Below are 16,818 nucleotides of genomic sequence, written 5' to 3' on the forward strand. Positions count from 1 at the left end.
TGCCTAGCAATTGGCCTGGCCACCCTGTGTGCACCCAAATGGCTGGACAGTTTGCGACACTGTGGGGCTGTGTGGGGACAGCGGGGGCCAGGATCTGTGCCCAGATTGGTGGCAGCAGCAGAAGAAACTGGTGGGGGTGTCACGGCTCCATGCCATCACGGGCTCCGTGGTAGAAGAAGAGATTCCACATGGAACAGCCCGTGCCTGTAACATCTGCACAAATATAGCTCACAGCCTAAATGCTGGGACAAGTACTGCCAGCAGTCAGGCAGTAAACCTTGTCAGTAAGTTATTACAACATGGACACATACACATGGACGTTGTATTAAAGCATGTCAGGGAGCTGTTAGGATTCTTCAAAGAGTTTAGAATTTTTGGTTTTCGCCCTGGCATCCGTGGGGATGCTAGCAAAAAAAAAAAAAGAATATCTGGTTTTGAAAATTGCTGCAGGCCAGGCACAGTGGCTCATGCCTGCAATCCCAGTACTTGGGAGGCTGAGAGACGAGAGTTGCTTAAACCTGGGAAGTGGAGGTTACATGGAGGCGAGATCACATCACTTCACTTTAGCTTGGACAACAGAGCAAGATTCAGTCTCAACAAACAAACAAACAAAGACAAACAAACAAAAAAGCCTGCTGCAATATTGCAAATATCCAGTCTTATAAATAGAAATTAAATGTATAGATATCATATTCTACAGAAAATAATTCTATTTTATGTGAAGCTTACTCTAAAGACAGTTTTAAAACTAAGTTTTCCTTTTAATCAAAGACCCAGCAATCAAATGTATAAACAGATCATTAAAAGTATATAGAAATCATGAAGTAACTTTCAGTTTCTTGTACAACCTTCACAAGTTATAGAAAATGTCAAAGAAAACATTAAAACATCGTTCTATAAGTTTACATTTAAAATTAAATCAGACACATATGAAACTGATTTATATGAACAGTTAAATCTTTTTTTTTTTTTTTTTTTAAACAGAGTCTCACTCTGTCGCCCAGGCTGGAGTGCAGTGGCACAATCTTGGCTCACTGCAACCTCTGCCTCCTCGGTTCAAGCCATTCTCCTGCCTCAGTCTCCTGAGTAGCTGGGATCACAGGTGCGCACCACCATGGCTGGGTAATTTTTGTATTTTTAGCAGAGATGGGGTTTCACCTTGTTGGCCAGGCTGATCTGGAACTCCTGGTCTCAGGTGATCCGCCTGCCCCAGTTTCCTAAAGTGCTGGGATTACAGGTGTGAGCCACCGTGCCTGGCCAATATGAAGAGTTAAATATTTTTTTAAAATTCTTTAAAATCATGAATTTCTTCTACTGTGACAGCATATAAAATACTCTCAGCAGCTACAGCAACAATTGCCTTGGCAGAAGGAGCCTTCCCAAAATAAAAAGTATAAAAAATTATTTGCAATCTTGCCTTTGCCAAAAGTGGCTGTTGTAGCTTTCAGTGGAAAATGAAGTTGTCCTAAGTATAAATTTCAATAACCTAATAAATGAACTCACAAAAAGAATGAGCCAAAAAAATCATATGACCAATCAAGAAATCATATTAGTAAGGCATTATTTTTTGTGTTATATAAAATGACACCAAAATATTATTATTATTATTATTTATATATATATATTTTGAGACGGAGTCTCGCCCTGTCACCCAGGCTGGAGTGCAATGGTGTGATCTTGGCTCACTGCAACCTCCACCTCCCTGGTTCAAGCAATTCTCCTGCCTCAGCCTCCCAAGTAGCTGGGATTACAGGCGCACGCCACCAAGCTCAGCTAAATTTTTTTTTGTATTTTTAGTAGAGAGGAGGTTTCACCATGTTGGCCAGGCTGGTCTCGAACTCCTGACCTCAGGCAATCCGCCCATCTCGGCCTCCCAAAGTGCTGGGATTACAGGCATGAGCCACCATGCCCAGCCTATTATTATTATTTGAGTGGGAGTCTCGCTTTTGTCGCCCAAGCTGGAGTGCAATGGCAAGATCTCGGTTTCACTGCAACCTCCGCACCCGGGGTCTAAGCAATTCTCCTGCCTCAGCCTCCCAAGTAGCTGGAATTACAGGCATGTGCCACCATGCCCTGCTAAATTTTTTTTTTTTTTTTTTTTTAGTAGAGATGGATTTGTGTCATGTTGGCCAGGCTTGTCTCAAACTCTGGGTCTCAAGTGATCTGCCTTCCTCAGTCTCCCAGAGTGCTGGGATTACAGGCAAGAGCCACTGCACACGGTCAAAAATTGCACTGTTTTTTTTTTTGAGATGGAGTCTCGCTCTGTCGCCCAGGCTGGAGTGCAGTGGTGTGATCTCGGCTCACTGCAAGCTCTGCCTCCCAGGTTCACACCATTCTCCTGCCTCAGCCTCCCGAGTAGCTGGGACTACAGGCGCCGGCCACCACGCCCGGCTAACTTTTCGTATTTTTTTTTTTTTTGAGGCGGAGTCTCGCTCTGTTGCCCAGGCTGGAGTGCAGTGGCCGGATCTCAGCTCACTTCAAGCTCCGCCTCCCGGGTTTAGGCCATTCTCCTGCCTTAGCCTCCCGAGTAGCCGGGACTACAGGCGCCCGCCACCTCGCCCAGCTAGTTTTTTGTATTTTTTAGTAGAGATGGGGTTTCACTGTGTTAGCCAGGATGGTCTCAATCTCCTGACCTCGTGATTCGCCCGTCTCGGCCTCCCAAAGTGCTGGGATTACAGGCTTGAGCCACCGCGCCCGGCCGTATTTTTTTTATATATATATATTAGAGATGGGATTTCATCGTGTTAGCCAGGACGGTCTCGATCTCCTGACCTCGTGATCTGCCCGCCTCGGCCTCCCAAAGTGCTGGGATTACAGGTGTGAGCCACTGCACACGACCAAATTGCACTATTTTTTAATATTGCTTTTTGAACAAGAGGCCCTGAACTTTCATTTTGTACTGGGTCCTGCAAATCATGCAGCAGCCCTGATTCTGAAACCTAGTATTTCTTTGAAATAGTTTTCATATTTCTCCAAATTGTCCTGAGTTAGTTAAAACCCTTTCAGGGTTTAATGACTTCCCTTAAGTCCAATGAAGGCCATTCCATTACATTATAACTTTTTTTTTTTTTTTTTGAAAAAGGGTCTCAGTCTGTCACCCAGGCTGGATTGCAGTGGTGGTGATCACGGCTCACTGCACCCTCGACTTCTTGGAGATCTTGTCCACTCAGCCTCCCAAGTAGCTGGGACCACAGGTTCAGGCCACCACACCTGGTCAATTTTTGTATTTTTAGTAAAGACGTTGTTCTCAAACTTCTAGCCTCATGTGATCCACCCACTTTGGCCTCCCAAAGTGCTGGGATTACAGGTGTGAGCCACCGCGCCCAGCCCTAACTTATTTATTAATTTATTTTTAGATGGAGTCTTGCTCCAGGCTGAGAGAGTGCTCAGCCTGTCGCCCAGGCTGGAGTGCAGTGGCACCCTCTCTGCTCACTGCAACCTCTGCCTCCTGGGTTCAAGCGATTCTCCTGCCTCAGACTCCCAAGTAGCTGGGATTACAGGTGCCTGACACCATGCCCGGCTAATTTTTGTATTTTTAGTAGAGATGCTGTTCTTGAGCTTTGGACTCTCAAAGTGTTGGGATTACAAGCATGAGCCACTGTGCCCGGCCCTAACTTCTCTCCCTCTCTTTTTTTTTTTTTTTTTGAGATGTAGTCTCTCTCTGTCGCCCAGGCTGGAGTGCAGTGGTGTTGGATCTCTGCTCACTGCAACCTCCGCCTCCCGGGTTCAAGCAATTATCCTACCTCAGACTCGTTAGTAGCTGGGATTACAGGCGCCTGCTACCATGCCCGGCTAATTTTTGTATTTTTAGTAGAGTCGGGGTTTTACCATATTGGCCAGGCTGGTCTTGAACTCCTGACCTCAGGTGATCCGCCCACCTAGGCTCCCAAAGTGCTGGGATTACAGGCGTGAGCCGCAGTGCCTGGCCCCAACTTCTTAAGGACCACATCGCAGCGTGGAGCGGGTCGCTGACATGCTCCACGGGACCGACTCCCCAGTACATCCCCCATCCCTTTTGAGGAGCTGTTCTCTTCACCTGGGAGTCGTTCTTCAGCGTCGACAGGCGGCAAGTGTGTGTCCTTCGGATGAGTTTCGGTGTTTGGGGTCTCTGGGCAGGGGAGGCACGTGTCGGGCCTTTGGTGCCGCAGAGTGGATCGAACACCTGAACCGCAACGGGAAGTGGACAGGGAGGCGGGCGTGGCCGGTAAGGGATGACAGCTACTCCGCACACGCGGCCTGCCCTCTGCGGACCACAATGACGTTTCGCCTCCTTGAGGACTGGGGAAGGGGGGGTCATCAGGTGAGAGGGGTCAAGCAGGGCGGGCGGCCTGACCAGCCCCAGCAGCCCGGCTTGGAACCCGACACCGCTGTCCCCCAAGGGTCGGCTCCTCTCGCTGGGCAGCGGCCTCAGGGTCGGCCTTCAGCGTCGCTCCGGCTCATCGGGTTGCAGGCAGCCACAGCCCTCCGGCCCTCCTAAAGGGGGGCCTCCTGGGTGTCCTTGAACGGACCCCGGAATCCCTCACCCACCCCGCCGCGCTCCTTCCCTCGGAACCCGCTGCTCCTCGGACCTCCTGCTGACTCCGCCCACCCCCATGACCACAATCCGATTGGCTTAGCATCTCTCTCTCCCGCCCCTCTCCAGGCCGCGGCAGAGCCAGTACCTTGACCGACGGGCCATGTCGAGGCCACGCCCACTTGCTCCTCCCACCGGGCCTGGGCTCCAGAGCCTTTTCTCGTGGGAATTTTTTTTTTTTTTTTTTTTTTTTTTTGAGACAGAGCCTCGCTCTGTCGCAGGCTGGAGTGCAGTGGCGCGATCTCGGCTCACCGCAACCTCTTCCCCCTGGGTTCAAACGATTCTTCTGTCTCGGCCTCCCGAGTACCTGGGACTCTAGTCGCCCACCACCACACCTAGCTAATTTTTTTTGAGACAGTTTCGCCCTTGTTGCCCAGCCTGGAGTGCAATGGCGCCATCTCGGCTCACCGCAACCTCCACCTCCTGGGTTCAAGCTATTCTCCTGCCTCAGCCTCCCGAGTAGCTGGGATTACAGGCATGCACCACCACGCCCGGGTAATTTTTGTATTTTTAGTAAAGACAGGGTTTCTCCATGTTGGTCAGGCTGGTCTCGAACTCCCGACTTCAGGTGATTCGCCCGCCTTGGCCTTCCAAAGCATTAAGATTATGGGCCTGAGCCACTGCACCTGGCCTCGGTTCATTTGCAGATTTGTGCCTTCATCAAATACATCTGGACTTCTCCATTCTCTCACAGTCATGGTGACCTTTCTGTCTCTTGACTGCCATCTGACCAGCGGAGTGGCCTTTTGAGAGCATGCACTGTTGTGGTCACCCACCCTTCGTGGCTTTACAGAGGCCTCCAGGCCCTACACTGTGGGATCCATGAGTACCTTCTGGCCTGTCCTTCCTCATTTGCCTCTCCCTTCTGTGCGTGCACTGCACCTGCCTTCCACCACTTCCAAGCTCTTTCTCAGCCGAGGACCCCTGAGTCCCAGGTCCTACCTGCAGAACTCACCAGCTTCGATAACTCACCAGCCTGCCTGCTCACCTCCAACCACTGCTCATGGAGAGCGCTCCAGTCGAGGGTCACCTGCTCGACTGGTGATGGTCGATTTAGTAGGGGTGGTCTAAATTGCATCTCATAATCTCTCCAATCCACTCCAGCACTTAGCACAATTGATATTCTTGCTTGCATGTTTAGTTGACACCATTTGGTGTCATCCTTTGGTGTTGGACTCACAGCGCCTAGCAAGTTTCTGGTACTTTACAGGTTCCGGGTAAATTTTTTGCCAGCTCAGGGCCACTAAATTTAATTTTTTTTTTTTTTTTTTTTTGAGATGGAGTCTTACTCTGTCGCTAGGCTGGAGTGCAGTGGTGTGATCTTGGCTCACTGCAACCTCTGCCTCTCGAGTTCAAGTGATTCTCCTGCCTCAGCCTCTCCTGAGTAACTGGGACTAGAGGTGCTGGCCACCATACCTAGCTAATTTTTTTTTTTTTTATTTCGAGATAGAGTTTCGCTCTTGTTGCCCAGGCCTGCAGTGCAATGGCATGATCTCGGCTCACCACAACCTCCGCCTCCTGAGTTCAAGCAATTCTCCCGGCTCAGTCTCCCGAGTAGCTGGGATCACAGGCGCGTGCCACACGCCCGGCTAATTTTGTATTTTTAGTAGAGACAAGGTTTTACCATGTTGGCCAGGATGGTCTCAATCTCTTGATCTCGTGATCCACCCACCTCAGCTGCCCAAAGTGCTGGGATTACATGCATGAGCCACTGTGCCCAGGTTAATTTTTTGTTTTGTTTTGTTTAGACATGGGGTCTCACTATGTTGACCAGGCTAGTCTCGAACTCCTAGGCTCAAGCAACCCTCCCACCTTGGCCTCCCAAAGTGCTGGGATTACAGGTGTGAGTCATGACAGCCAACCGAAGGCCAGTAAATTTAAAAACCATGTCTTGTAAAACATGTGTATGTAAAAGTATGGAAATGGTCTGGAAGGAATGAGGCCAAGCACCTAATCCTGTTTACTCCTGGGGGGTTCGGGAAGGAACCAGGATAGGAAATGGTGATGGGGCATGTATGTGGACATGTGCACACTTAAGGTTGCAAGCTCCGCCTCCTGGGTTCACACCATTCTCCTGTCTCAGCCTCCCGAGTAGCTGGGACTACAGGCACCCGCCACCACGCCCAGCTAATTTTTTGTGTATTTTTGGTATTTTCAGTAGAGATGGGGTTTCACCGTGTTAGCCAGGATAGTCTCGATCTCCTGACCTTGTGATCCACCCGCCTCGGCCTCCCAAAGTGCTGGGATTACAGGCGTGAGCCACCGCGCCCGGCCTCCTTTTTTTTTTTTTTTTAAGACGGATTTTTGCTCTTGATGCCCAGGCTGGAGTGCAATGGCGCAATCTCAGCTCACTGCAACCTCTGCCTCCCAGGTTCAAGTGATTCTCCTTCCTCAGCCTCCCAAGTAGCTGGGATTACAGGCATCTGCCACCAACGCCTGGCTAATTTTTTTTTTTTTTTTTGTATTTTTAGTAGAGACAGGTTTTCACCATGTTGGTCAGGCTGGTCTCGAACTCCTAACCTCAGGTGATCCACCTGGGTTAGGAGTTCCCTGGGCCTCCCAAAGTGTTGGGATTACAGGCATGAGCCACAGTGCCTGGCCAATTTTACTTTTTAAAAAGATAATATATTCATAGGTTCATTGTGTAATGAAAAATTAACAAACAATAATAACCAAGTAAGACATGGCCTGTCTGGGGAGACAAATGGGATGGACCATCCAAGCCAAACGCAGAATGAAGAACAAAGAAACACGGTGACACGCTGGCAATCGCTGGTGGGTTCTGAGTCTTCACTTTATTATTATGTCACCAGAAGTCACCACCTTCACTTGGTTCACCACAGATGGATGGATGTCATAAAGGAGGGTGCCACAGGGCCACTGGATTCACTCGAGACTTAACCAGGTGGTGGGGGGCCTAGAGTGGGGGCCCAGGATGGGGACCGCCCTTCACCGCACACACACGCACACACACACACAGATATATTTGTGGAGCCTTATATTATACATCTTATATATAGAAAATATATATATTTATACTATACACAGGCAGTAACGCTGCGGGAGGGGCCAGGGCACCGACAAGGGCTGTGCGTACCAGGGCATGGGGAGTGTCAGGTCAAGTGCATCGCTGGGAGGCAGCTGGCCCAGTCCCTTCTCCCATAAACTCCTGGGAGGGGCATTCCCCCTTTTGTGCTCCTTAGAGAATCAGAGGGGTCTTGGGCCAAGGTTAGGGGTCCCCCAGGGCTAACAGGCAGGGGCTCTTGGTTACATGGGGAAACCTGGGATCCCCGAGGCTTCAAAGATCAAGAATCATCAGGGAAGGATGGAGTGAGGAACTAACGTCAGTCCCCTGGGAATTAGCCCCTCAACTGCGACACCCCCAGGTGGATCAGGAGCTGTGCAGGCAGGACAGTCTGTGCCTGCCCAGGATGAGCCAACTCAGAAGGCAGAAGACCTGGCTCCTGAACCTCTCTCTCTCTGCGTGCTTGACCTTGGACAAGTCGCTGTCTCCCTATCCCAGAATCTGCCAACTCTAAGGGTCCTTGCAACTCTACACTTATGCGAAATCTTTTTTTCCTGGGCCCTCTCTTGTGCTTGATGGGGAGGAGGGAGCCACCCTGCAGGGTCCAGCTGCAGAAGGGCCCTTCTCCAAGGAAAGCTTTGGGAGCAAGGGAGAAGCAGGGGAGGGCAGCTGGGAAGAAAAGGGATACCAGACAGAGTTGGGCCTGGGGTCCCCCAGGGGCTGTCCTCTGCCAACAGAAGGAGCGAGCTTCCCCATGAACCTTCCAGGGCAGAGTCAGGAGCCCTGGGTCCCATCCAGATCCCACCCTCCGTCTCTCACCCTCTCTCATCTCCATCCTGGGCAGGTCCCTGCCAGAGTCCAGCCTGATGGGGAAGATCATGCCTGGGAGTGCTTCTGGGCTGAACTCGGGAAGAGTGAGGGATTCTTCGTGAGATGACTCAGCAACCCCCATTCTTGGCAGGAGTCTTGACAACTTTCCCCACCTAGGGTGGCAGGCAGGGCCTGTAACAAACACCCAGGATGGAGTTAAGCTTACCTGGTACCCTGCCCTCCAGCTAAGGATCACCAGCAGCTGGCTGGCACCCAAGGAGAAACAGATGGGCAGCACCCTGAGGTCTCCTAGTGCCCATCAGCAGGGGAGGGTCAGAACATCTCACAGCGTCTTGTGGTGGGCACAGAACTTCACTCTGCCATAAACACTCCTGCACTCACTCACACCCTCGCCTATGGCCTGGTGTAGGTTTCACTCTTTAGGCCAGCAGATAACCTGCCCCCATGCTTGTCCCATTTGGGCCACCTGGCGGGGGTGGGACTGTGGACAGAGCCCCTTCCCCAGATTAGAAAATGAAGTCAGCAACAACTAGCTGTCACTCAGCTGCCTGGGGTCCTCTCCATCACTGCTGTCCCTTGGGAGGACTTGGACAGACCTGAGTTTAGATCTGTGTTCCACTGCCAACTCGCCTATACTTGCCGAGCCTCAGTTTCCCTTCTGTTAAATGGGGACAATGGTACTACTTCTCTGCTTAGGACTTCCTCCTCTTTCCCTTAACTCTGGCCAGGCTTTAGGGCCATTGAAGCAGGGACCACCCATGCCCTTGGTATCGGGCTGGATAACTGCTGAATGAGTAAACAGGTGAGGGATCACCTGCCTCTTAGGATTCTTGGATCGGGGATGGGGGGATGGTGGTGGAAACACCCAGCTCCAGGCCCATCCACCACCTGCTCTACTCTGCTCCCTGAGGGGTGGGCCAGTGGACACTGGGTGGACAGGGGGACGGGCCCCCAGTGCTCTCCTACACCTCCCTGTCTCTTACAGCTCAGTGAAGAGCCCACCTTGTGCAAGAATCAACCTGTCCCCACTCAGAAGAGATTATGACCTCCTCAGACCCCACAGACCTTTTTGTGCCTTTGGGTCACCTGCCACCCTCTCCCCCACAGCCCGTGGTCTTCCCTGGGCCTCCCATGCCTCAGGGGCTCTTGCCTGTGTCATCCTGGGGGCAGTGTCTCCCCACAGCTGCAGCCCAGGAGCTGACTTGCCTGATTCTAAAACCACTGTCCTTGCTGCTCTGCCTCCCATAGGGAGGCTGGCTCTGCAGTGGGCCTTCTGGAAGGCCAAGGAAACACCTCTCATGCCCTTGGCTGCTACAGCCCCCGAACCCTGACTGACCCCAGATGAGAGGAGAGGTGACATAGCATCCCAGATCAGTTATGTTTCCTGGGAGGTCACAAGGGCAGGGAATCGAGGCACCTGCTGGGCAGCTGGGGCCAAGAAACCCGGGCGTTAGGCCCAGCTTTGCCACTCACTCACCGTGACCTTGGGCCAGTCACACCCTGATCTGTGCCTTGTTGACCACCCAGCCCTAGGTGAGGGCTTAGTGAGCCCTCCTAGAGGCAAGGACAGCGATCAGTCCTCTGAGAGACCACGAAGGGGTTTGCTGGAGCCCCCTGGAACAAGCGTCTGTGAGACATGCAGGGCACAGAGCAGCACCTGGGGCGAGCCCTCTCGGAAGAGGCCAAGGGCCAGGGGTAGTACTGGGGGGATGTGGGCGGAGGGACCTGGAGGTGGGGCTGTCCCCAAGGGAGGAGGAACAGCTGGGGCACAGCGGGCCCTTGACTTGCAGCAGAATCAGGGTGTCTCAAGGGGCTGAGGGCCCCAAGGCCTCCCAGAATGACAGCAACACTGAGCAGGGAAGCCCCAAGCGTGGGGATGGGGGTAGGTGGGTGGCCAGGGAAGAGCACGTGGTCTGCAGTTGGACAGCCTGGGCTTGGCCCCACCTCTATCACTAGCTGCCTGAGTGACTCTGGGCAAGTAATCTTGACCTCTCCAGACTTCAGTTTCCTCAACCATAAAATGGAGACAGCCCTGACACTCTTAGCAGGACTGCCAGAGCAGGGTGACAGCCCCCAGTGTCCTGTGGGTGTTCACACTCACCCTGTGACCAAGCCACAGTGTAGCCACACTTCCCAGCATTATCTGGGTCTGTCTTTCCCACCATTCTGGCCTCTGGTACCACCAGGGCTTCCTCCACTAGCTCACTGCTCCCCTTTCCAGAGGCCGTTGTGGCCAATTTCGCCACCCATGCCCAGCACAGGCCGGATGCTCAGCAGGTGCTCAAGGAATGCCTGATGACACAATGTATGAATGCAAATGCCCCTGGCCCCCACCCTCTAGGCCCCTGTGGGGCACATGCCCTGGGATATACTTGCACACATGTAGACAGTCCCCAACACTGGACTGCCCCAGCCCTGCCCCGAGCTACCCTGGACCTCAGTGGGACACGGCAGAGGCTGATGAGGTGCTGGGCAGGGCAGCTTGGGAGGGAGCAGGGGCTGGGTGTGGAGGGAGGGGACAGATGGGAGAGGGGGCGGGGGCAGGCGGTCACTGTGGCTCAGTAGCCCTGCGACTGGTAGCCCTGGGGCTCGGTGTCGAAGGCGTTGGCCGGCTGCTGGTAGGTGCCGCCCATACCGGCGGGATCCGGCCCGGTGTTGGGCTCCACGTAGGGCGCGTAAGGCATGCTGGAGTCCTGGCTGGGGTCCATGTAGTCCTGGGAGAAGAGGGCCGAGTCGGCGCCAATCTGGTACCGCTGGAAGGCCAGCATGGCCTGGCCCGCCTAGGGACGAGGGCCGGCGGGGACAAGGACAGGCGGGAGGGGGTGGTTACGGGAGAGACAGACAAGGGCACTGGGTTAGTGGTGGTTAGTTCACAGGACACAGGCAGGAGAGGGTTAAAGATCTTCAAAGCACCAAACATGAGACCAAGCTTGGCTGTGGAGAAAGAAGGCTGTTCCCACAGCCATCCCCGGAAATGCCCAAAACCGTATCGTCCAGCCAGAAAGTAGCCCAGAAGTCACCTGCCCCTGTCTCCCAATCCCAGAGGTCAGTCTGGGCTACCAAAAGTTCTAGATCTCCATTATGGAGTGTTAAGATGGCTCAAAGGCTCACAACAGCCTCCTTAAAAAAAGCTTCTCAGCGGGACGAAGGACTGTTGGCATCTCCTAGGAGCCATTCTTTTGTCTCTCTTGCAGCTAGGCATGGCCATGTGACTACATTTTGGCCAATGGGATACCCTCATGTTCTTTGTCCCACCCTCTGACCTGATGTCTGGAATGCAGATGTGATGGCTGGAACTCTAGTTGCTAAAAGGGACCACAAAGACCATGCGCCAAGCCTGTAGGAATGAAAGATGCCTGGGGGCCAGGCGGCTCATGCCTGTAATCCCACAACTTTGACAGGCCAAGGTGGGAGGATCGCTTGAGGCCATGAGATCAAAACCAGCCTGGGCTAAAATATGCATCTCTGGCATATTGACTATGTTGAGTTAAAGGCACTTGAAAAACAGCAGGCACAATAACAATCTGACCTCCTTATTGAAAGCAGGAGAGGCCAGGCGCAAAGGCTCATGCCTGCAATCCCAGCAGTATGGGAGGCCGAGGTGGGTGGATCACTTGAGGTCAGGAGTTCGAGACCAGCCTGGCCAACATGGTGAAACCCCATCTCTACTAAAAATAAAAAAATTAGCCAGGTATGGTGGTGAGTGCCTGTAATCCCAGCTACTCGGGAGGTGAGGCAGGAGAATCACTTGAACCCAGGAGGCGGAGGTTGCAGTGTCCTGAGACAGCACCACTGCACTCCAGCCTGGGCGACAGAGTGAGACTTTCTCTCAAAACAAAAGGCCAGCTTGGGCAACATAGCAAGACCCCATCTCTACCAAAAAAATCCACAAAAAACAAATTAGCCGGGCATAGTGGTGCTCGCCTGTAGTCCCAGCTACTCAGGAGGCTGAGGTGGGAGGATTGCCTGAGCCTATGGGTTTGAGGCTGCAGTGAGCTATGATCCAGCCTGGGCAACAGAGTGAGACCGTGTCTCTAAAAAAAAAAAAGGAAAGATGCCTGGGTCACTGAAGACCTCTGGAGCCACTATGCCAGCCTTGGACCACTTCCACAGTCTTGGACTTGGTTGAAATCACTGTTGTTTGGGATTTCTGTCACCTGCTGCTAAACCTAATTCTAAGTGAGAAACTGAGTTAAATAGAGTGAAACAAGTTTCAGGATCATCCAACTTGGCAGAGCCCTGACTATTCAACGTGACTGCGCCTGGCCTGAAGCTCTCCCCGCCCCTTTTTTTTCTCCACAGATCTCAGATTGGGAAAGACTTGTCTACAGCACACATGCATGGTTAGGAAGTTATTTTTCAATAAAAGCAATTACGTTGTTATTAAGGACAATGACACTGACCACACTGAGCTAAGTCAAAGTTTAAGTAAATCAAACTTGTCATTAGAAAACCAGCTTAGAGGTTTATTGCAAAAGCCTTCTCCAGAAACTTTCCCGGCCCAGGGAATCTGCCTGTGATGGGAATGTGCTGATACTCTCCAGACCCCTGGAGGGCTGGGAAGATTGAGGCCTAGAAACGGAAGCGCCGTGGCAGAGTTACTGCTAGAACCTATCCCTAAACATGGGGTCCTACCCCTTCCCCTTCCCAGGTCAGGGCACCCTCACCTCCTTCCCTTTGATTGGCCCCTGACAAGGAACTAAGTCAACCAACAACCTAAAAGAGTCACTTGGTGAAGAGTTAGAGAGTGAACATACCTAGTGTTTTATTCCACAAAGTTCCAGAAACCCAGTGACTGGGCATTTCCTTTCCTTTTCTTTTTTTTTTTTTGAGACAGAGTCTCGCTCTGTCACCCAGGCTGGGGTGCAATGGCGCAATCTCGGCTCACTGCAACCTCTGCCTCCCGGGTTCAAGTGATTCTCCTACCTCAGCCTCCCGAGTAGCTGGGATTACAGGCGCCCACCCACCACCCGAAGATAATTTTTGTATTTTCAGTAGAGATAGGGTTTTGCCGTGTTGGCCAGGCTGGTCTCGAACTCCTGACCTCAGGTGATCCACCCGCCTTGGCCACCCAAAGTGCTGGGATCACAGGCATGAGCCACCACACCCAGCTAGGACATTACATTTTGATTGTACTCATTGACCAAAGTTCTGAGGGGCAGCCCTTTCTGGGAGGTGGATTTTTAAAGCAAAGTGCCAGCGCCTTGGGAAAGGCAGACCAGGTCTAAAGAAATTATGGCCAGGCACGGTGGCTCAAGCCTGTAATCCCAGCACTTTGGGAGGCCGAGTCGGGCGGATCACGAGGTCAGGAGATCGAGACCATCCTGGTTAACCCGGTGAAACCCCGTCTCTACTAAAAAATACAAAAAAGTAGCCGGGCGAGGTGGCGGGCGCCTGTAGTCCCAGCTACTCAGGAGGCTGAGGCAGAAGAATGGCGTAAACCCGGGAGGCGGAGCTTGCAGTGAGCTGAGATCCGGCCACTGCACTCCAGCCTGGGCGACAGAGCGAGACTCCGTCTCAAAAAAAAAAAAAAAAAAAAAAAAAAAAAGAAATTAGGCTAAGGGATAAGGTGTGGCCCTCTGGGGTTTCCCACTATGTTGGTATGAGGTCCTGGCTGCTGGGGGCTCAGATGCCAGAGCCTGAAGAAGCAGGAGAGGTGAAAAGCCCCCTGAGGGTACACTTGAGCCCTGGCCAGCCCACTGGGACAGACTGAATGAACCTTGAGAGCAATGTCTGTAGACTCGGTTCTCCCCGAGCTCCCTGGCTCTACTGTCCAGGCTGGTTTCCTGTACAGAGGCAGAGGGCTGGAGCAGATGACCCCTATTGACCCTTGTAGCGAGGAGCCTCTGGCTGTAGGCACTCATACTGTCTCTGTGGCCAGCTCTCCGCCCTCACTAAGTCACAGCTTCATTTGGGCAACCAGTTTAAGGGGCCGCCACAAGACAGCAGCAAAGGAGAGGCCTGGGCCCCCGCTGGCCTGGGCTGCAGAGGGAGGATGGGAGTTGTGCTGAGCCCAGGGACCTGGTGGTCCCCTGGCCCCACTTTCTCAGTGCAGGTGCCCTCTCTGCAGCATCTCCAGCGTGCAGCAGGCAGTTTGCGTCTGCACTGGGATGCCTCCAGTGCCAGGAAGCTCACTCTCGGTGTGCTCAGGCCCTGGCAGGGTTGAGGCATTGCTTTGGGGAACTGTCTGTGCTCCACCAACCTCCTCAACTCCTGCAGAGAGCGGAGGAATGGGTGAGTTCCTGCCCAGGCAGCTGGGGGCCCCCAGGAGGAAACCTGTGTAGAACCAGAAACCAAAATCTTTTGGAGGAACAGGGATTGATCACCTGAGAATTACTCTCAAAGTAGAGATTCTGGAGGTGCCCCTGACTCTCTGGAGAGAAGAATGAATGAATGAATGAATGAATGAGTGAATGAATGAACGAAAGAGCTTACATTTATTGAGCATGCTTGTCCTAAGCCCTGTGCTGGCCTTTGTTTCATTGGCACAACAGCCTTGAGAGGTTTGTCCATTATCACCCCTCATTTCAGGTAAGTGGACTAAGGCTCAGAAAGGGGCAGGGGTTTGTCAGGGTCACACAGCACACGAGGACAGAGCCAGACCAGGAGTCCTCTGACATCCTCGGCCAGGCCGCTCACCCTGAGGACAGTGAGGTCACTCTTCACACCGCGGTGAAGGGAGAGGCCATTGCTCTGCACCCACAGCTCAGCAACGGGGGCCATGAATGCCTCCGGGCAGCCCATGTATGGGGCCACCACCAACCTGGTAAATGCCCATGGCTGTCCATTTGGAAGAGATTTTGATGTGTTTGTTTTCTCCTCCCCAGCCTGTGGGCTCCTGGAGCCAAGGACCCCACCTAATTCATCACTAGGCACAAAACAGCTGCTCAATAAATGTTTACTGAATGAAAGAACGCATGAAGAATAAACGAAGGAGGCAGTGAAGGAATGAATGAGTCAGTGGAGAACCTGAATCCGTTCCTCAAGCCAGCCTTCCACTGCCCTGCATGCCCTGGCATCTTGGACATTTCTGGCACTAGGCTGCTCCTGCCACCTCACCGCGAGGGGTGATACAAGGATGCCGGCCTCTGCAAGCCGGGGAGGCCTACGGCTGTGCTGAGGCAGGGAACAGTGTGCTGTACTCCTCCTGGAAGCTTAGGTCCTTGAATCTCCGCACGGCCAGGGCTGCGGTCAGGCTCTGCCAGGAGAGAGCAGGGGTGAGGCCGGTGGGGAAGAGCTGGAGAGGTACCAGGAGGGAGGCTGGCTTCAGGGGGCCGGGCAGGCACCTGTCGGGCAGGTACTTCAGACCCACGGCTAGAAATCATCCACTACTCCTCTGTGAGGCCCACCCCTAAGCTCCTCCCATAGGCTGGGTGGTCCCCACTCCTGGGGCGCCTTCTCTGGATTGAGATCCCCTGGGGTCACCAGGTTCTTCCTACCCAGTCCTGAGGACACCGAGGGCTGGGGCAGCCAAGGCTGGCCCACTAGGGCCTGAACCACGGGTCTCCCCTTCCAACTGCTATCTTTTAATATTGTTGGGGAGATGGGTATACCCCCCAAAAATGGATATCCAGGGGCCCTCAAAAAGAAAGAGAAGTCACCGCGGGGCAAGCCCAGGAGGATGGGGGAAACAGGGAGGGCTGGTGGCCTGTATGTAGCCCCAAGGGTCTCCTTCCAGGAGGCTGGGCCCAGAGCTGCTGGCCGGCCCAGAGAGGAGGCAGCTGTGGGTTATGGGGAGGGCTCTTGGGATGGGACTATGGAGGTGAGGTGACCCTAGATCTCTACAGAAGGGTGATTAGGAGAGAAGAAACAGAGATGACCCAGACCAGCAGGAAAGAGGGGCCGGCCGAGCTGCTGTGCTGCCTGGCCCTCCAGTCTGCCAGCCCACGGCCTGCTGGGCCAGAGACATGCTTTGTTTGACACACACAATGTATTGTTTAAACCTGAATAAACTTCCAACACGTCAAGATCAGATTTAATGTAAAAATTCAGACTTTTGCCCTCTCTATGGCCCTATTCCTGTTTGGCAGCCGAGCAGAGGTACCCTCTTAGAACGCACGCATGTGTCACCTGGCCCGCTCATGGCTCTCAGGTCCTGCCTGGCCCATGTGCATCTGATGTCGACACCTGTTTCCCCCAGATCCTATCCCCTCGTTTTACGGACGGGAAGACAGAAGCTAGGAAAAATGAGAGGCAGCCCCAATGGGAACCAGGTCTCCTAACTCCTAGGCGGGGCTTCCCTAGCCTCAAACCCTGCAAGCCTCACCTTCCTGTCTAGGCCTCTGCTTTCTCATCTGTGAAAGCGGATAATAAACACCTCATCCACCCAGAGTGGTTTTGGGGGGGTGGTCCGTGACGCCCAGGAAGGCTGCTCTGCACCAGTGAGGGT

General features: G+C 53.1%; 1 protein-coding gene across 4 annotated transcripts in view; it reads right to left on the reverse strand.

Annotated features, from left to right (window-relative positions):
- Window positions 1-7,349: 7,349 nt before the first annotated feature.
- The window catches only part of SYNGR1 (synaptogyrin 1), a 33,670-nt gene continuing 24,201 nt past the window's right edge, over window positions 7,350-16,818 (reverse strand). Inside the window, exons 4-5 of one of the 4 annotated variants that reach the window (XR_010578336.2) lie at window positions 15,399-15,627; window positions 7,350-11,143 (exon numbers count right to left, since the gene is read on the reverse strand). Coding sequence is in view for 3 of the 4 variants with exons in the window: in XM_045363596.2 (XP_045219531.1) it covers window positions 10,988-11,209 (222 nt within the window). In the remaining variant the exon portion in view is untranslated. Of the gene's footprint in view, window positions 11,210-15,313; window positions 15,628-16,818 lie in introns of those variants that run through there. The other 3 variants (XM_045363597.2, XM_045363596.2, XM_074003723.1) reach the window with 3 other exon arrangements.

This window comes from Macaca fascicularis, chromosome 10, assembly GCF_037993035.2.
Source record: "Macaca fascicularis isolate 582-1 chromosome 10, T2T-MFA8v1.1".
NCBI lineage: Eukaryota > Metazoa > Chordata > Mammalia > Primates > Cercopithecidae > Macaca > Macaca fascicularis.